We start from the raw sequence: 22133 nt of genomic DNA, 5'->3' as shown, positions 1-22133 counted from the left end.
GCTCTAGATAAATGGAGAATGTACAAAATCCACACAGACAGTCACCCAGGGCTGGAATTGAAGCCTAGCCCCTGGTGCTGTAAGGCAACGGTGCTAACCATTGAGCCACCATGCCATCCCATAGACAAAGGGCGATTTGGCTGGCAACACTTAGCTGATTGGTCTGTGGTTTGGTGACCAGTTAAGGTTTCCTGCCTACTGGCAACTGTGCTGAACAACTTGTGGTTGTGAATGTTTGAGGGAGAAACCATCAGAAATCTAAGAGGAAGAGTTGTTTTTGCTGTGCAGATTAAAAACAAGGCATTTCGAGCCTTCAAATAGCTGTTTTATTCCTCTCAACTAGCTGTCACTTCAAATGAATCAGTCAGAGACTTTTGTAAGTGTGAACAAGTCACCCTTTGCCTCCTTCAAACAAATGAAAGTACCTGGGGACGAAGATTGAAAAGCAACAAAAGGACTATCTCAGCAAACCTTATGGCAAGAACCAATGAATTACCTTCTCAGTCTTTCCATTTGCACATAACACTCATTCTTTTGTGACTGCCTGTATGTATGTATAGAGGGAGAGTTTATAAATGGCTTTGAGTTTGAACTAGTAGAGTTATATCTTAAGAGTTCATAATTATTTATCTGTGGGTATAATTTCTTCATTTGTAATAAATACTAATTATAATAGAATTATCATTGGCTGAAATTGTTTCTGATAACCTTTCATAATATTTATTGACAGATAAAATGTCACATGAGATTAAACTAGAATTATTAGTTGGTGTAATGCACTTTATTCATTGCAAGTAATTTACCTGATTCCAGCAGGTGCAGCATATCTTGGAGCTACCTTCCCTGTACTTTCTGAGCTAAGTAATGGGGAAAAATACTTCTCTCCAATGGGAATATGAGAATACAATTATATTGAGATGAGGTTCTACCATGGTTATATAGCTAACAGACATGTATAGTCTTGATTCAAACCAACGGATTAGGTATTGAAGAATTGTCGGGCTGCATAAAATGAGAAAGGGGATTAGTGGAGAAAATTAGCCCAAACATTTATTTATCATTTTAAAATATTTACAGCAGAATGGAATTGTGTCCATATCATGTAATGGAGATTTTCTTATCATCAATTATAATGAAGCTTCAGAATGAAAACCATAACTGTTCTGCTTATCTGTATCTCTTCCAGGATGAATATAAACTAGATAGAGATTTGTCTGAAGTGGATCTGAAAAATGCTATTCGCATACACCATGCATTAGCAACCAAGGCTATTGATTACAGCAAACGGCCCAATGTTCTTAAACTGAAGACAGCAGACTGGAGAGTCTTTCTGTTCCAAGCACCGTAAGAATATTGTACATATCTATTTTAAGCACTTATGTTGTCGTTTGAACCAAATTTAATTTGGAAGTAGATTTTTTATGACCTGCCCCCTTAATTTGCTAAATTACATTCTGATAAAGGATTGTTGGACTCAAAAAGTTAACTCTGTTTTTCTCCCCAGACATGCTACCAGATTACTCCTGTTTTTTGTTTCAGATTCCCAGCATTCACAGTTCTTTGTTTCGCATTGTTGCTGAGATAATTGTTCGTTATCAGTTGGTTGACTCAGCAAATTTTGTGATATGTTTTTCAGAGCTACCAATTAGAATGGGGCTTCTGAAAAAAAAATCCATGCACCCATTGCATTGCTATAAGTTTATGCTGCAGCAAGTTGTATGATACAGCACCAAACTTTTATAACGTGTTCATATTATAATTGATTAATAATTCAGATGTTAAATTCAAAATCTTCGACAAACCAGCAGTACTCAAGTTCTGAACCACCCAATGACTATAAAAGTGATACATTAATGTAATTGTGTTACAAATCAATCATTGACTACATATCTCTTTATAGTGCTGTATGTGATTTTTGCAAAGCCACCAGTCAGTTGCTAATCTGCTTTGAAAATGATGTGGAGGTGCCAGTGTTGAACTGAAGTCCAATAGACTTACTTGAAATCATAAGCTTTCGGTGCATACCTCCTTCAGTATGGTGAAGTGACAGAGAAGAGCACACAGACACAGAACTTATGGGCAGAGAGATCAAGGGCAGAGAGATCAAAGGATCATGCAAATGGTGTGAGTGGAGTGTCGACTAATAAGTCTATGCAGGTGACCAAGGGTGTTAGACGGTGTGAGTAAATTGTCAATGGCTGAAGAACAACCTAAGGAATGACCTATTTTCAATTAAATGAGGCAGAGAGATAATTACAAAAAAAAAAGTGGTGCTGGAGACAAAAAAAAAGACTGGAATAACATGGAACACAAACAGAAGTTGCTAAAAAAAAAGCCCAGCAGGTCTGGCAGCATCTGTGAAGAAAAACCAGAGGAAGGGTCACTGGTCCCAAAATGTTAACTCTGACCTGTCTTCCCAGATGCTGCCAGACCCGCTGAGCACCCCCAGCAACCCCTCTCCCTGCTCCTGATTTACAGCATCCACAGTTCTATCAGTTTTTATTTGACTGGAATAACATGATAGGTACAGGAGTCACATGCTGAGGCTCTAATCAAAGTAACAAGTAATGCAAAACTGTCCAAATCAATTAAAGTAGAGAGATCATAACAATTTATCAAGGTGATGGTGTCAAAACAGAACAGTAAGCAAGATTTCATAGATATAGAACAGTGTGGAGGGGTGGGCAGAGGGTCACATGTAGTGCAACATGAACACAAAAGATGGTCGAGGCCATCTTCAAGCGCATGGAACTTGGCTATCAGTTTCTGCTCAGTGATTTTAAAAACTTTTTATGGAAGGGCATTGAAGAAATCATTTAAGATACTTAGTACCTACTTGTGAATATTTTCTGAAACTGTTTTTGCTTAATTTTTATATGTTTGGTCAATCAATTCTGTGCTAGATGATTTGACACAAACATTTGTTTTTGGTACATCTATCATATTTTAATTGAATCAGTTCATTGTATAACTATTCCAAGCTAAATTAGGCATTGCATATCCCCAAAAGTAAATACCTATTAGTTTGTCTTTATTCTCTCTATTTGGAAACAAATTTAGATGTAAACTTTTCAGCTGGATTCTGCTTTAAGACTTCCAATCAAGCCTCCTTTTGACAACCAAATGTTAATTTCACATTATTTGAGGAATTAGTTCAATTCTGATCATGGGGAAGTTCCATCTTATGCTGGGCCTCGAGATGCAAGTGTATGGAGATGAATGAAGGACAGAAATAAGATTGTGGATGCATCTATGTAAATATAGCGCATTTGGAGATAAAATGATTGGCAACCTGTATCTATCTGTATTTCAGACTTTACCCAATAAATGTAGCATCAAGACATTTAAGAGTTATCGTTAACTGTTACCCTCCTTTGAAGTCTTCAAGAACTTCACACAACACATTGTATTGCTTTACTTAACCACATCAATGATACTACAAATGTAGAGTTTATTTTCAATTAAATAATTACATTCTGTCTCCGTGATTAGTGCAACGCATTTCAAAAAAGGTTTTTTCGTGTATCAATCAATAAAATCTAAATCTTGTACGCCAATAATAAAAATTGATTGTTAAGGATTGCAATAACACAGGATTTCCTAGGTACAATAACATGATGAAATGTATTTGAAAAGAAGTTAAAATTTCACAAATTGTTTGATATTACACTAATGCCTCTGTATCAAAGAATAATTGATGTATAACTGTGGTACAGGAACAGCCAAGTCTATCTCTGGTTAAGTATAAGTGAAGGAAGCAGAGTTCTAAACGTATTGACATATGGAGTGTTAAAGATGTCATGTTCTTTGATAAGAACCTGCCTATCATTCTCTGTGCTCTGGTTATTTGCAAGTTGCTTCCTCTCTTTTGTCATCTACTTTCAATTAACTTTCTGCACTTGTATCTTCTCCCTATGCTTTCATTGCCACTCTTCCCAAACATCACAGCCCTTTTTTTTCTTTTAGCCTTCTGGCAATGAGTGACCAGTGTTTAAAATTAAATAATTCATGTTGGAGCATAGAACATATAGAACATAGAACAATACAGCACAGAACAGGCCCTTCGGCCCACGATGTTGTGCCGAACATTTGTCCTAGCTTAAGCACCCATCCATGTACCTATCCAATTGCCGCTTAAAAGTCACCAATGATTCTGACTCTGCCACTCCCACAGGCAGCGCATTCCATGCCCCCACCACTCTCTGGGTAAAGAACCTACCCCTGACATCCCCCCTATACCTTCCACCCTTCACCTTAAATTTATGTCCCCTTGTAACACTCTGTTGTACCCGGAGAAAATGTTTCTGACTGTCTATCTATTCCTCTGATCATCTTATAAACCTCTATCAAGTCACCCCTCAACCTTCGCCGTTCGAATGAGAAAAGGCCTAGCACTCTCAACCTATCCTCGTACGACCTATTCTCCATTCCAGGCAACATCCTGGTAAATCTCCTCTGCACCCTCTCCAAAGTTTCCACATATTTCCTAAAGTGAGGCAACCAGAACTGCACACAGTACTCCAAATGTGGCCTTACCAAGGCCCTATACAGCTGCAACATTACTTCACGACTCTTGAATTCAATCCCTCTGCTAATGAACGCTAATACACCATAGGCCTTCTTACAAGCTCTATCCACCTAAGTGGCAACTTTCAAAGATCTATGAACATAGATCCCAAGATCCCTCTGCTCCTCCACCTTACTAAGAACCCTACCATTAACCCTGTATTCTGCATTCTTATTTGTCCTTCCAAAATGGACAACCTCCTACTTGACAGGGTTGAACTCCATCTGCCACTCCTCAGCCCAGCTCATATCGAAGTCCCTTTGCAGCCGACAACAGCCCTCCTCACTATCCACAACTCCACCAATCTTCATATTGTCTGCAAATTTACTGACCCACCCTTCGACTCCCTCTTCCAAGTCATTAATAAAAATTACAAACAGCAGAGGACCCAGAACTGATCCCTGTGAACTCCACTTGTAACTGGGCTCCAGGCTGAATATTTACCATCTACCACCACTCTCTGACTTCGACCGGTTGCAATGTTATTGCAAGGGAAGGCTCCTTCAAGAATTATGATCAATCATGATTAAAATTTACTTGTTTTTCAAATTAGATTATCTTAGACTCCCTACAGTGTGGAAACAGGCCCTTCAGCCCAACAAGTCCACAACGACCCTCTGAAAAATAACCAACCCAGACCAATTTCCTTCTGACTAACGCACCTAACACTATGGGCGTTCAATTTAAATTATATGAGCACAGTGGAACATATTGCTTTTCAGTGAACTTTACATATAAATGACAAATGGATATACACATTTCATATTAGGAATCACTATCTCATAGTCCCTCATGTTTTCAGTTGTATTTTCAAGTTCTTGTCTCTCTTAGTTTATTTTCATGGTAGCATGTTTCACTACAGGTGGTATGTTGCACAGTACTGCACTTTTCAGTTGAGAAATAGCACAAAGGGAAGGGTTTTAGATTCAGGTTTGAGCATTTAAAATGTAAAGATTTTCCTCAACTGTTTTGGCTTGATTCTAATAGTGCAACTGGAATTGCCTTTTTCTGCGTATAAGAGGTTCTGCAAACTACGACAAAATAAGCTGGACTATAAATCTTAAAATCTTTTTTGGAACAAAATTTATAAAATACCTGAAGATCACTGGACCAGAAGCATTAATTCTGATTTCTCTCCACAGATGCTGCCTGACCTGTTGAGTTTTTCCAGCAATTTCTTTTTCTGTTTGTGAAATACTTATCTTTTCATTTCAAATTTTGGCATGTAGGAAAGAGAGAGAAAAAGGGTGATGATCTGAACAGCTAAACTATTTTCTATGAACAGAAAATGTGAAAATAATAAATGTTTATACCTGTATATAAAATTTTCTTTGTAACACATGTTGTCGCTTTTAATTATTAATTATATCATATATCATCAAGGAATTTTCACATTTTAAGGAAGAAGTTACACAATCATCTTTACAGTGGCATATTACTATCTCTGAAACCTTATGTTGTGTTGTAACATCACCTAAGAATTGATATAGTTTAAAAAATTGAAAAGCTGATTGCATTTCCTTTCTTCACTGGCCTGTTTTTTATTCTGATAATTTTAGAAAATCCTAAATACTATAATAGAGATTGATATTTTCAAAGTAATATTTACGCACTTTTTTGTCATTTCTTCACAGAAGTGAAGAGGAAATGCATTCCTGGATATTGAGAATAAACCTGGTAACTGCCATTTTCTCAGCACCATCCTTTCCAGCTGCTATTGGGTCACTAAAAAAGTTCAGCCGGCCTCTTCTTCCTTCTTCTACAACCAAACTCTCCCAGGTGAAATGTATAAAGTTATTTAGTTTGAGGATTGTTAACTGTCAAGTGTAATATGCCACTTGCCTTCAAAATGATCTTTGCCATGGAATTGATATGGACCATTGATTGGCTTATGGATGTATTGTGGTGCAGTAAGTAGCTCCCCTGCATCTGGACCAGAAGCTCTTGGTTTGAATCCCACCCAAGGACTTGATGGCCAAGGAAGGTGCATTCTTAATGTGACCAAAGAGGTTGCATATAAACCTCTGAATCCTTCCAAGACATGACAGTAGCAAGTATTAAAATTCCTAGTCAGTCATCTAATGGAAAAAAAAGGGTTGATCCTGCAACATCATTATTTATAGCTCCAGTTAACAATGTGCACATAGTGGGAGTAGAGTTAGTCAATGTGTACATCAGATTGCAATCATGAAATATTGTCATGGTCAGCCAGGTGTGGTTCCTGTTCGAGTATAGGTATCCATGTGCTTGCAGTCTGGGCATTAGGCCGGAGTGAGTCTTGTGGGTTGATTGCAAGCTGTTTGGGGAATCCAGGTAGTTCAGTCAGGATACTGTGGAGTCATCAGTCTTGAGGAGGTGCACAAAATAAGACAAAGAGAAGGATTGGGTACATTAAAAGTGGAAGAGAGAGAAGATAATGGTGACACAGGATCAGGACAGGTCATGTGGTGTCCTGTTGAGTGAGTAAGTAGGAAGCAGAGAGGGAAGGAGGGCTTATAGTTTGAGAGGTATTATGCATCAGGGGCCAGATCCCCTCAAACATTTCAAGAAAGTAGCCTGGACCCAAACTTTGATAGTTGTTTCAAGCAGGTGTATAGTGGATATTCCAGCAGTGATGCAGCTGTTCCAATCACTTAGTTTTAAACAAAATAGATTTATTTGCAAGATTATGGAGTGAAACAAACAAACAAAAGAGAACAGAATAGAGAGTAGCTTAACTTATCCGAAAGCCCAACTTAATGATGCTTTTCCAAATACTTGAAACAATCCGATAAACACCCCTTTGAAAAAAAAAGGAAAAATCCAACACTGGTTCTTAAAGGAGAGAAGTCAGAGAGAGGGAGGATCAGCATGGACCTGCTTCTTTGGGTGTAGCAGCTTCACAAGTGACTGACTACTTTCAGTGAACAGCCAGACTGCTAAAACCCAAACTAAACAAAACCCAAGAAAAGCTGAGCTGTGAGAATTGGCCTCTCCCCTTTCATTGTACAAGTGTTTTTTTTCAGCATGAAAGCATTCTCAAGTAGTTTAACCCAGATTTTTCAGAATCGCTGCTTCTATGACCTCTCCAAAAGGAAAGCCAAAGATAACATAACCATATTAAAGGAACAGCATCGTCGCAAGAGGATTTTTTTGAAAAAAATCATTCATGGGATGAGGGTGTCATTGGTTGGGTCAGCATTTAGTGCCCATCCCTATTTGGCTTTGAAAATGTGATGGTGAACTCTTTTCTTGAACATAGAACATAGAACAATCCAGCACAGAACAGGCCCTTCAGCCCTCGATGTTGCACCGACCAGTGAACTAATCTAAGCCCATCCCCCTACACTATCCCATCATCCATGTGCTTATCAAGGACTGTTTAAATGCCCCTAATATAGCTGAGCTAACTACATTGGCAGGCAGGGCATTCCATGCTTTACCACTCTCTGAGTAATGAACCTGCCTCTGACATCTATCTTAAATCTATCACGCCTCAATTTGCAGCTATACCCCCTCATAAAAGCTGACATCATCATCCTAGGAAAAAGACTCTTACTGTCCACCCTACCTAATCCTCTGATCATCTTGTATGTCCCTATTAAATCCCCTCTTCGCCTTCTTCTCTCCAATGAGAAACGACCCAAGTCCCTCAACCTTTCCTCATAAGACCTTCCCTCCAGACCAGACAACATCCTTATAAATCTCCTCTGCACCTTTTCCAATGCTTCTACATCCTTCCTGTAATGGGGTGACCAGAACTGCACACAATATTTCAAGTGAGGCCACACTAGAGTTTTGTATAGTTACAACATGACATTACGGCTCCGGAACGCAATCCCTCTACCAATAAAACCTAACACGTTGTATGCCTTCTTAACAGCAATATCAACCTGGGTGGCCACTTTCAGGTCTCTATGTACATGGACACCAAGATCCCTCTGCACATCCACACTATCAAGAATCTTTCCATTGACTAAGTATTCTGCTTTCCTGTTATTCTTCCCAAGGTGAATCACCTCACATTTATCTGCATTGAACTCCATTTGCCACCTTTCAGCCCAATTCAGCAGATTATCCAAGTCTCCCTGCAACCTGTAACATTCTTCCACACTGTCACCACTCCGCTGACTTTAGTGTCATCTGCAAATTTACTAACCCATCCACCCATGCCTGTGTCCAAGTCATTTATAAAACTAACAAACAGCAACAGTCTCAAAACAGATCCTTGTGGCACACCACTCATAACCGGACTCCAGGCTGAATACTTTTCATTAACCACCACTTGTTGCCTTCTTACAGAAAGCCAGTTTCTAAACCAAACTGCTAAATCACCCTCAATCCCATGCCTCTGCATTTTCTCCAAAAGCCTACCATGTGGAACCTTATCAAGGGCTTTACTAAAGTCCATGTACACCACATCAACTGCCCTACTCTCATCCACATGCTTAGTCACCTTCTTAAAAAACTCAATGAGGTTTATGAGACATGACCTGCCTTTGACGAAGCCATGGTGACTCTGCAATCAAATTGTCGATAGCTAGATGATTATAAATCCTCTGACTTATAATCCTTTCCAAACCTTTTCCTACAACAGATGTAAGGCTCACTGGAATACAATTATCTGGGTCATCTCTACTGCCTTTCTTGAACAAGGGCACAACATTTGCAATCCTCCAGTCCTCTGGCACTAAACCTGTAGACAATGATGACTCAAGGATCAAGGCCAAAAGCTCCGCCATCTTCTCCCTAGCGTCCCAGAGAATCCTTGGATAAATCCCATCTGGCCCAGGGGACTTATCTGCTTTCACTCCTTCTAGAATTGATAACACTTCCTCCTTACTAACTTCAATCCTTTCTAGTCTAATAGCACGTATCTCAGTCTTCTCCTCTACAATATTCTCCTTTTCCTGAGTGAAAACAGATGAGAAATATTCATTTAGCACCTCTCCGATATCCACAGGGTCCAAACACAACTTCTCACTTCTGTCTTTGACTGGCCCTATTCCTACCCTAGTCATCCTTTTATTCCTCACATACCTATAGAAAGCTTTAGGGTTCTCCTTTATTCTCCCTGCTAGATACTGCTCATGTCCTCTCCTTGCTCTTCTTAACTCTCTCTTTAAATCCTTCCCAGCCAATCTGCAATTCTCCATCACCTCATCTGAACCATCTTGTCTCAACGTCACATAAGCTTAATAAGAGATACACCGTCTTTCATAAACCATGGTTCCCTTATCTTATCGCTTCCTCCCTACCTGCCAGGGATATACCTATCAAGGACACGCAACATGTCTTCCTTAAACCAGCTCCACATTTCGATTGTCCCCATCCCCTGCATTTTGCTACCCCATTCTATGCCTCCTAAGTCTTGCAAAGTGCCATTATAATTGCCCTTGCCCCATCGATAACTCTTGCTCTGTGGCATGTACCTATCCCTTTCCATTACTAAACCAAGCGTAACAAAATTATGGTCACTCTGTCCAAAGTGCTCACCTACCACTAAATCAAACACCTGGCCTGGTTCATTACCAAGTGCCAGATCCAGTGTGGCCTCCTGTCTTGTCGGCCCTTTGACATACTGTGTCAGGAAACCTTCCTGCACACAATGGACAAAAACCAATCCATCCGACATACTAGAGTTATAGCATTTCTAGTCAATGTTGGAGAAGTTAAAGGCCCCCATAATGACCACTCTGTTCCTTTCATTCCTACCCAGAATTGTTTTGCCAATCCTCTCCTCCACATCCCTGGACCTTTGCGGAGGCCTATAAAAAACTCCCACCAGTGTGACCTCTCCTCGCCTGTTTCTAACCTCAGCCCATACCACCTCAGTAGACAAGTCCTCGTTAAAAGTTCTTTCAGCCACTGTTACACTGTCCTTGACTAACAAAGCCACACCTCCCCCTCTTTTACCACCTTCCCTGATCTTAATGAAAGATCTAAACCCTGGAACCTACAACATCCATTCCTGACCCTGCTCTATCCATGTCTCTGAAATGGCCACAACATCGAAGTCCCAGGTACCTATCCATGCTGCAAACTCACCTACCTTATTCCAGATACTCCTGGCGTTGAAATAGACATACTTAAAACCAGCTTGCTGTCTGCCAGCATACCCCTGTGACCGTGAAATCCTGTGTCCATGTCCTCCCTACTCCCATCCTCCTGTGTACTGGAACTACACCTAAGGTTCCCATTCCCCTGCTAATTTAAACCCACCTGAATACCACCAGCAAATTTCCCACCCAGGCTGCACTCCATTTAGTATAGGTAAACCTACAATGCCACCAGGGTGGGAGTACCAGGATTTTGACCCAGTAACACTGAAGGAATGGTGATATATTTCCAAGTCAGATTGGTGGGTGGCTTGGAAGTGAACTTGCCTGTGGTGGTATTCCTATGTATGTGCTGCCCTTATCCTTCAGGATGAAGCCAGTTGTGGATTTGGAAGGTGTTGTCTAAGGAGCCTTGGTGATCTTTTGCAGCATACTTTTTAGATGGTAACTGCTGCTACTGAGTTTTAGTTGTGGAGGGAATGAACGTTTGTGGAGAGATGGATGAGAGTCGTTGACTGGACATGGTACATGTACGAGGAGAATTCTAGTCCATGAGGCTCAGTGAATGGCACATGTAATGTCGAAGTTAAAGTAAATGATAGCCTGTAGTATGACATAACATTAAGGAGATAGTGGCTATATCCTTGCACAACTCAGAATATTCATCAAGCTTTCTCCTGCACTGCAGAGTGTTCCATAACCAGACTGCTTTATTTGTCTAGCTGGCTATGTCTGGTGACATAGCTTTCTTTGGTGGCCAGCAGGAAAGATAACTGCCATTGTTTCCACCACTCCTTTTTCCATCAGCACCTCCAGCTTCCCATCCGTGAGCTTTGACTCTGAGCCATATCCTCAGAGATAATGGTCAAGCTCCAGCATATAAGGGGCAGTTTCTGGAGTGCAGCCACTGAAATGGTTTTAAATATGGTTCCAGTGATATAAAGGCCAGAAGGTCCCAGCAGTGACAAGCACTTTTGCCTCTCTTCCTGTACAATTCCACGAGAAGGTTAAGGAGCCTGGCTGCATAATTAATAAAGTGAAGAGTGAAAGATTGTATGAGAAATATTACAGTAAGCCATGGCAGCCTGGGTGCATGAATATACTGAACAAAACACTTCAGTATAAAATGGGAAAATTCAGCCCTAGTTATAGAGTCACAGACTCATACAGCATGGAAACTGACCCTTCGATTCAACTCATCCTAGGATTCGAGGTGAGGTACCAGTATGGATTGATGATTGGCTGTCTGACAGAAGGCAGAGAGTTGGGATAAAAGGTTCTTTTTTGGAATGGCAGCCGGTGACAAGCGGTGTCCCGCAGGGTTCAGTGTTGGGGCCGCAGCTGTTCACATTATATATTAATGATCTGGATGAAGGGACTGGAGGCATTCTAGCAAAGTTTGCCGATGATCCAAAGTTAGGTGGACAGGCAGGTAGTACTGAGGAAGTGGGGAGGCTGCAGAAGGATCTAGACAGTTTGGGAGAGTGGTCCAGGAAATGGCACTTTGGAAAAAAGAATACAAGCATGGACTACTTTCTAAATGGTGAGAAAATTCATAAAGCCAGAGTACAAAGGGATCTGGGAGTGCTAGTCGAGGATTCTCTAAAGGTAAACATGTAGGTTGAGTCTGTGATTAAGAAAGCGAATGCAATGTTGTCATTTATCTCAAGAGGGTTAGAATATAAAAGCACCGTTGTGCTACTGAGACTTTATAAAGCTCTGGTTAGGCCCCATTTGGAGTACTGTGTCCAGTTTTGGTCCCCACACCTCAGGAAGGACATACTGGCACTGGAGCATGTCCAGCGGAGATTCACATGGATGATCCCTGGAATGGTAGGTCTAACATACGAGGATCGGCTGAGGATCCTGGGATTGTATTCATTGAAGTTTAGAAGATTAAGGGGAGATCTAATAGAAACTCACAAGATAATACATGGCTTGGAAAGGGTGGACGCTAGGAAATTGTTTCAGTTAGGCGAGGAGACTAGGACCTGTGGACACAGCCTTAGAATTAGTGGGGGCAAATTCAGAACAGAAATGCGGAGACATTTCTTCAGCCAGAGAGTGGTGGGCCTGTGGAATTCATTGCCGCGGAGTGCAGTGGAGGCTGGGACGGTAAATGTCTTTAAGGCAGAGATTAATAAATTCTTGATGTCACAAGGAATTAAGGGCTACGGGGAGAATGCGGGTAAGTGGAGTTGAAATGCCTATCAGCCATGATTGAATGGCGGAGTGGACTCGATGGGCTGAATGGCCTTCCTTCCGTTCCTATGTCTTATGGTCTTATGGAATAGCCAAGGTCTTTTTCCTTTTTCCTCCACTGACCTGAATTGGAACCAATCTGAATATGTGAACGAAAACTAGCTTTCTTATCTTTAATTTGGACATAGTCATTTAACAATAAGTGTTCTTGTTTGTCACCATTGATGACAGTGGGATTGAATATGTGCTGTGTTAGTAGTGTTCTTTGGAAATTGTATGAATTGTATGAACTGCAAACAAACCTAAAATTCATCTTAATATGAGACATGGAAGCTTTTATCAAAAGCAGATGAGACATGTGTAAATAGATTCTGGAATCTCGCATGTTACTAAATACATAATTTATTGTGATTTTTATGTACACTGTCCTACACAGAATATACAATGATGCAGGCATATTCAAAGTTTATATGAAGTCAACATTTAAAGGGTAAATGACTATTAGTTGATAAATTGTCTGTTAGTTCATCAGAAGCAGCAATTATCTTTAGCTAATTTAGTAGAATTTGGTGTTTTTCCTAATTTTTTTGTTTTGCTTTTGGAGAAATTATGTCAGATAGATTTTTAGGTGTTTGCAAAGTATATTTTTAGAATAAGCAATATAATTGTCTCTGTGTGTTAGTTGGAAAATAAGAAAAGAGAAATAAATCCTGGATATAGGATGGATCAATATACATTAGCAGCTCCCTGCCTTCACCCACCTTTGCATGCAGAAACAGGCAAACAGGAGTAATCAGATGCCTGCTGGGTGATTTGGGCGACTCTCTTATCCTCAAATCCAGACTGAGGTAGTCATGAGCAGCAGAGCATGAATATAATAAAACCTTTACAACCTCCAGGATATTTGTTAGGTAATATATAAACATAAACAGCAGCAGTTCCGATATTTGGACAGAGGTCTTATAATATAGCTGCATCAGAGATCCAAGATGATAATACTGCATTGCCTACTGCACATCTGTCAGAGCTAGAATGAAGCATAGATCTGCACGTTAGGTCAAACTTTCAGAAAGGGAACGTGAACATGACAGCCAAATGAATTATGGGTCCCACTCTTCAACTGTGTCGCTTGTGTGATGCTATTTTTAAATGCCATAATTGGGGCAGGAAGTTAGTTTGGCACTCAAATTGAACAGACAGCAACCTTCGTAACATTTAATGATACTGAATGCTTCAGGATGTGAAAACCGCCTGTTGGCTCTGGCAGCAAAGGGAGATGGCAGCCATGGTAGGCCTTACCACTATCTTGCTGAATAAAAGAGACAGCTCTGACATGGGCACTAATGTAAGCCATACTGCTTAGGTTTGCCAATTCACCCTTTCAAAATCCTGTCAGTTTTCTGCAGTCTGTTAATAGAAAGTATAAGTCAAAGTCCTGCAGTGGAAGGTGAACCTAATACTTTGCAATCCTAGTTTGTTATCATATCAGCATACCTTCCTGTCATGCACTCTCAGACCGCTTCCCCCATCACTATGGTTCTAACACCGAAAGGTGCTTATAAGGTTTCACCTCTCACTACCTCACCATTCCGCCCCTCTCCCCACCTATAACCCTTACCTCCCCTCTCTTTATTTGCAGCTCCCCCTACCCCCACTTCCATTCCTGAAGAGGGGTTATACCCTAAACGTCAATTTCTCCATCTCCTAATGCTGGTCAACTTGCTGTGTTCTTCCAGCCTCCTGCTTATAAGGTTTCACAGCAGTCTGGTGATCTTTTCTCCAGGATTCCTGAACTGTGCTCCTAGTGGAGTAACAGAGGCTCCGCAGAACATGAGCCTCCTATTCAAGTTCAGAATTACAGCACCATTCTCCCAGCACTGTCACTCCACCCTTGCTGTTGTCTGTTCATAAGCCAATCCCGATTGCTGCCCAAGGTAAAGAAGTTCAAAGCTGGAACTTCTAAGGCCAGAGGTGTTTGAGTTTATCCTTCAAGTCTGTCTTCTAATTCCTCCACAGCAGCCTTCCACCAACCATTTTGCATGTGTTGGAGTAGCACTGCATGGGAATGCAAAACCAAGCCAAGGTGCAGAGATGACAGGCTCCAAAGGGAATGCACAAATGTGATTAGCTGTCTTTGATATGGAATATTGGATGGATTGGTTGATGTCATTAGTTTGGAGTGGTTGTATTTTTGGTGGCTTTTATTTCACCATTACGCCCTGGAGGGCACTATGAGTCTCAGTAACTGAGGAGAGGTAAAATATAAGTCTTCTACTGAATATAGAATTAAGCTTCTCTTTGTGGATTCAGTAGTCAGATGAGCTAATTATGGACAAGTGTAATTTCATAAATATGATTGAGTCAGCTGGCTTCTCTTTGGGTCAAAAAAGTTTTTTTTAAAGTATGAGCTTTGTGGGAATTCTGGCAGAAATGTACTTTCTGAAGAAGAGCTTTCACAGCGAAATATATTATTTTCATGTGCTCCTATATGAAAAAATGACTGAGTGGCTTAAGATTAAGAAAGAAATGCTGCTTTTAGCCCTAAGCCTTAAGGTAACTCTGGCCAATTCCCTCAATGTCTTCAGGCCGCACTGTGTCAAACCTGGCATGTTCAATTGACTGAGTAGTCTTTATATATGCACTGCCTTGTCTTGCAAGCAGAGAGGTAGTGTTGAGATGCTAGAAGTTTGGAAAGCACATTGATGAGTGACAGCCAAGTTCTGCATTTCATCTTATGAGTAAATCAACAAACGCCACGTGAAGATTAGTTATGTGGCAAGTTTGCTTTGTGGCGTGATCTTTCCAACTAATCACATAGAAATGTTTACAGTATGACCTGCATGTGAAATTTGGAAAGCAATGACCTGGATTTTCCAATCAGTGGTGAAGCAAAGGCACTTATCACTAGCCTTGACTAAAATTGCTCACTTAATTACACAACAGCCCAATTAAAATTTTGCTGGCATCCCAGAGGATTCCTTTATGAAGTAACCTCTAATGGATCCCTATAGCATGATCCAACTGATTCCTAAGTTCCAGAGCGTGTGGAGCGGTAAAGAGAAGCCATGCTGACAGAAGCTTTGAAAACTGACAGACCTGACTGACCACAATGAGTAGAAAAGACATATTTCTGTTTTATAGGCTTTCACTTTAAGCTGTGACAGTACCTGCTAAAAAAGTTGAAAATACAATTGAAAAATCCATCTTTACAAAATTATATCCCTGTGATGAATAGAACATTTGAAAGTTATTACTCTAAACAAAATATTTATAAAGTCAAATAAATATGAGCAAAATTGTGTTAAATTTAAACAAAAACATTTTGAAAATTCAGATTGATGTGAAGAGGTTTGAATTACTGTGTATTATTTCCCTGCCATAAGGCTGTTCTGAAAAATGAAAAGACTATGATGCCAGAAGAGTCTTTATGTGCTTTCTCTCACTGTCCCAAAATATTATAGGGAAGGAAGCAAAAAATAGCCAAAATTTGCACCAGTTTTCATACTCATTTGACATCATATCCCAGGCACCCTACCCATCTGGCACTCAACTTAACTGGCATCCTATGCTTTACCCATATGGCACCCTACATTCCTAGCACACTGACAGCACATTTAGCTGAGGCACTTACTTTATGGGAATCAAAGGTAATAGAGAGAAGGCAGGAAAATGGGGAGAGCCATGGTTGAAGCAGACTCAATGTACTGAACAGCTTAAATTTCCTTCAATAACTTATGGTCTTGTGGTGTTATGACAGCAGCTGTCAAATTTGCTGTCTGTGATTTTGGTCAGTTATTTTTCAGAATTCAGCAGCTGTCTATTATGAAAAGGGGGCATGGTTTATCTTCCTCTGCCAGTTCAGCATGGATTTGTATTTCTGTGGGTGTTCTGAGTGGAATTTCATCCAGCTGCAGTTGTACAGAGCATTGGTGGGATCACATCTGCAATATTGCAGGAGGTTTTGGTCACTATCTTTAAGGATGGATGTACTTGCAGTGGAAGCAGTACTGCAAAAGTTTATTAGATTGATGCCTGGAATTAGAGGATTATCTTATAGTGAGAGGTCAATTGGGTCCCTAATCTTTGACGTTTAGAAGAATGAGAGGAAATCACATTGAAACATTTCGAGGTTCTCAAAAGGGCTTGATAGGGTAGATGCAGATTTCTTTTCCTTGAGTGCAATATACAGAAGGTAGGGTTGCAGTCTCAGGGTAAGTGGAACAATCACTTAGAACTGAGATGAAGAGAAATTCTTTCATTCAGGGGTTGCATATATTTAGGGCTAAAATAGAAGAATGTTTTTTTTTCTCAGTTAGTTTAGGGTTATGAGGAATGGTGGAAAATTGGAGTGGAAATAGAAGATCAGGCACAATTGTTTTTGAAAGCAGGTCTGAAAGCTTGTTCTTCTAAATAAACTTGTTGGACTATATCCTGGTGTTGTGTGATTTTTAACTTTGTCCACCCCAGTCCAACACTGGCTCCTTCTCATCTTTGAAAGGCAGAGCAATCTCTATGGTGTACTCCTGCTGCTATGAAGTTCTTTCAGTTAATACCCTGTTTTTCCTCAGGGTATACTATTGAATCTTTTTTCGAAGTTACAAACATCATAGAATCCAAAATTTGATGGGAATTTCAACATTTTATGCACTATTCTTGCTGCAAAAGCAAATCAAATAGTTAGGCTTGTTGCTGAGGTATAATTGAGCTCTTGTCATTATTCTAAGTTTTAACTACAGCTGACCTGCCTAACTGGCTCTGGATAATTGGTTTTAAAAGCCTGAATTGTCATTTCATTTCATCACCAAAACATTTTTTTGAATAATAAAATTTGATTTTTGTTTTCTCTTATGTTTGTTAATGATGTTTTAACTTTTACTTTAATATCATGTCTCAAATGATATATTACTCTGTGTAATATAATTAAATAGAATGGTAATTAGTGCTTTTTACTTCCTAGTTTGTTTTTTGTGAGAATTCTCTGATTTGATTGCTTAGACTGCTTAATGACTCGCTTGTTCCTGATGCTAGACATGTCCTGTAGATGGTGCCTGAATTAAAGTTGCATTTTAAAAAGGCAAATCAATATCATGGAACTTGTTAAATTTTTGTGGACACCTTTCTTCAAGGTCAGTAGCAAGTGTTGTCCTTTCGCCACTGACTGGAAATTTTTGGGTCAATAATAATTTGCCATATGTTTTTGAATAATTTTAGAAGCATGTTTTATGAATTCCAATGTTTAATGTGAGCTTCTGTTTGTATAATGATTTTCAAAGAAATGATCACACAAAGATGTATTTGGAAAATATTTTTATCAATGATAAACCAACGATATGTATAAAACTAAGAGTCCTGCATTTTTATGGGATGTATTTAATTATAAAATCAACTTATGTATGCTCTGTGGAATAAAGGAGGAGCAGCTGAAGTCTCATGAGACCAAGTGGAGACAGATTTCAACTGAATTAGCAGAACACAGTACTCACCCTCCTGAGAAGAATGTAAAATCTAAAGATGCAGAGGAATTCAGACTTAAAGAACATTATTTGTTATTTGAGGTGAGTATACTTTTCTAATGCTAAAGAAATATGTGTACAGAGTATGTAATAGTGAATCACTAAAAACTATACAATGACTTTTGCTGCAAGAAAGATGTGGCAGTCAAGCCACTTTGCTTGACTCCAAGGGTTTAATACTATCATATTACATTTTTGAAACTTTATCTTTGTGCCACTTTTACATGGAGCATGTTCACTTAGGTAAATGCTGTTATCAGCTTATATGCACATATTGTTGAAGCTGCATGATAGCCATGATGTAAAATGATTGAGGAAGTAGGTTTTTGGTTTCTATTTGTAGCAGCATTGTAAATATATTTGAAAAGAACATGTTTATATTGTCATCAGAAGAATTCTGCCCTGATGTGAGTAAAAAGGACAGAGTCTTTTGACATCAGATGGCTGATTCCTCATTCATGGAGTCCCATTGATAGGGCTTTGAGCAATGCAGGCCACAGTCTCTGCCTTGTCCAAACCAGTTGAGGGGTTTTCCTGTTATCCCTCTGGATTTACCAGCCTTCAGGGGATCATGGACCACTAACACAAAAGCAAGTTTGCTAGAGTACAACTGAAGAAGTGGTGAGACCGCAGCCTCTATTTTTATCATTAATTTTAGAGGTGAAAAATCATACCAAGAATCTTATGATTTCCTGACCAGTATTTTCTCAAGCATTGCAACTTGTCTGGAGAAGCTAAGTATGAAATAAACCTTAATATAACTAAATTCTAGTCCCACTTTCACAGCATGAAAATACCATTAGGCTGTAACATGTATGACTACAGATTATTTTGTTTGTGAAATATTTCAGTTTGAAGATAACTTTACACAAGAATCAAACTATTAATAGTGTTGAATCAAAGCCTTTCATGATCAGGTTTGAATTCATTTTCCCATTATCTTAATAGCATCATGCATCATTTTACTCATGTTAAAGCTTGTGTGACTGAATAATTATTCATTAAGGTTCTATTTGGTAATGGACAGTAATACATATTTATATTTGTTCCTTCCCGGTTCTATTTGACTGAAGTTGTAAAATGCAACACGTTTGTGGACTGCAGACTAAGCCTGCCATGAGTAATCGCTTTGGGGCATTTATACCTTATGTACAAGTCTTTTTAGTGATCAAGACGAGAAAGTTCTGTTGATATACAGCTTTCAGTGCCAGGAGTGAAGTTAATGATGAATTAAAATTTATTATTGCCCTGTTATGGTTATCTTCATTCAATGCATTTTCTCACAAAGTACCAAGATGAGGAGGAATTTCTTCAGCCAGTAGGTCGTGAATCTTTGAAACTCATTGCTGCTAGAGAGCTGTGGAGACCAAGGCACTGATTGTAGTTAAGACAGAAATAGATAGGTTCTTGGTTAGTAAGGGGATTAGAATTTGTGGGCAGAAAGAAGAAGTATGGGTTTGAGAAACATATCAGCCTTGATTGACTGGCACATCAGGCTCAATGGGCCGAATGGCCTTATTCTGCTCCTATATCTATGGTCTTACGGTCTCAAGAACCAAGCTCTATGGAAATAATAGCATGAAAACAAGACTATGCATTTTATGCTCTCCATTCCCATTCCAGTCTAGCTGTAAGCTTGTCCTTCTCAACTGGAAGTTAAAGAGGAGCAAGATTATGTCTTGATGGTAAAAGTTCCTTTAAAGTTAACACTTTATTTTCCTAATTTTCAATAAACATAAATTGAAGACTGGTCTGGCATTGGGGTCCTGAACTCTATGACAAAATCCTGTCCAAACTGTCAAGCAACATAAAGAGGAAAAACAAATGCAGAGCTGTTAAATTGCACTAATATTGCACTGTCATTTTGCTTCCAGAAATATCTGTAAGAACCACACATAACTATATCGTACAAACTTAAACTCAGTGGGACAAAATGCCTGCATTTGCTCCCCAGTGCATTTACTATCAGGAAACCCACAGTCAACCAGTACCACAGAGGCAGTATTGCTAGTCAACATGACCATCATATTTCCATTTCATTTCTCCAGCATTTCGAGATGAACGACCACAGGAAATATCTGTGGTTGTAGTCAATTTGTTATTTATAGATGTCTTAATAAGCTGCCTGAGGTGATGTTAACCACAACCAACAATTTTATTTCATTTATCTACTGAGTAGTAATAGCAGCACGTAATTCACTAAGTGGCAACATTTCTAAAAATTCAGCAATTCTTTGTTCTTGTAGTAGAGACTGTTTGGCACAATGTAATAGCCTGTAAGAACAGAAAGAGCATTGGCCTCAATACATTTGCTGTGTATACACTTTATCACTTAAATTCATAAATATTTCATAGAGAGCAGACTTAGGTCCAGAGGTTTCTGTCCAACTTCTTTCATGTCCAAAATGGGTGCATAAAAAATGAATACAGTCAGCGGAGCATACCTGCTCATTATGCATCCCACCCACTATACTGGAGCTGACTGTTCCCTGGATACCAAAAACGCCAAAGCTATTTAAAATAATAGATAAATATGTTTAACTTATTGATATTGATACTCTCCCAGAGTCAAGCTCGCTACACAATAAATTCTCTCGATTTATGGCACTAATCAGAACCTTTCAATGCTATTTAACAGCTCATCATAGGTTCATTGCTGGTTTGTGATTTGAAGCTTCTGGTCTATTTTGTTTTCTGTGTTTATGTCCTATTTTCTATGAAAAATTAATTCTAATTGCTGAGAAGAAGATTTTAATGCTGCTTGGCTGCATTTCTTGCCGGTCATCAATATTTTGTAAGGACTAACTTCAGAACAGAGGAAGAAGGGGAGCAGCAAGAGCTTGCCAGAGAGGGAGCTGGAGGCTAAACCCACAGCACATCTTGGGGAGCGATTTCACTTGAATTGCTCAGAAGAGTCATGTCTTCTGATTGTTACTGCAGGTTTTGCCAAGAAGGCTTTATGCCCTTAAAGTGATCTTTAGATTAGATTCCCTACAGTATAGAATCAGGACCTTCAGCCCAACAAGTCCACACCAACCCTCCAAAGAGTGACCCACTCACACCCATTTCTTTACCCTATATTTACACCTAACTAATGCACCAAACACTATGGGCAATTTAGCATGGCCAGTTCACCTGACCTGCTCATCTTTGGTTGTGAGAGGAAACCAGGGCAACCGGAGAAACTCACACAGACACTGGGAGAATGTGCAAACTCCACACAGACAGTTACCCAAGGCAGGAATCAAACCCGGGTTCCTGGCACTGTGAGACAGCAGTGCTAACCACTGAGCCACCACGCCACCCGCAATCTCTTGCCTTTCATCTACCTATATCAGAGCCTCTAGCTACATCACAAAATCTGGGTGTTCTCTGAGTTCTTGTTCCACTTACTTGTTTGTCTGACAATGTCCTGCACTACTTTCAACTAGGTTATTTCTCCCCCTGATTTAAGGATTTACTGGCTGTACTGAAGTTGCATCAGTTAAGTCCAATTTCTAATAATGCCAGCCTCACTGCTGCTGCAAAATAAATGTGGAAGCAAAGAGTAGATTAGATGCTCCACCTGTATGCAGGCTAACTGGCAAAACTCATGAAGTTGATGCCATGCTGTCTGAGGAGCCTCTGCAACTTATGAACCAGACAAAAAGGCAATCCTCCGTACCCATGAACTGGTCCCTGAGGCTTACAGGTAGAAGTTTCCAAACCTTGGGATGTAGCCTGGGTAGACCTTCATGGGGCTTGAGAGGATAAAAGAACTGGCCTTTAATCATTGGATGCAGCCACTTACCGTAGACTCCAATGTTTGAAAAC

At 39.7% G+C, this 22133-nt stretch overlaps 1 protein-coding gene across 3 annotated transcripts in view; it reads left to right on the top strand.

Moving 5' to 3' along the window:
- Positions 1-22133, top strand: part of psd2 (pleckstrin and Sec7 domain containing 2) — a 182972-nt gene that overhangs the window by 151208 nt on the left and 9631 nt on the right. For all 3 annotated transcript variants that reach the window (XM_072590834.1, XM_072590833.1, XM_072590832.1), the window contains 3 exons: positions 1187-1344; positions 6202-6346; positions 18219-18362. In XM_072590834.1, coding sequence (XP_072446935.1) covers positions 1187-1344; positions 6202-6346; positions 18219-18362 — 447 coding nt within the window. The remainder of the gene's footprint in view (positions 1-1186; positions 1345-6201; positions 6347-18218; positions 18363-22133) is intronic.

The sequence above is a fragment of the Chiloscyllium punctatum genome, chromosome 20 (genome assembly GCF_047496795.1).
Source record: "Chiloscyllium punctatum isolate Juve2018m chromosome 20, sChiPun1.3, whole genome shotgun sequence".
NCBI classification, from domain to species: Eukaryota; Metazoa; Chordata; class Chondrichthyes; order Orectolobiformes; family Hemiscylliidae; genus Chiloscyllium; species Chiloscyllium punctatum.
Note: the sequence above shows the minus strand (reverse complement) of the source record. Positions and strands in the feature narration are given on the sequence as shown.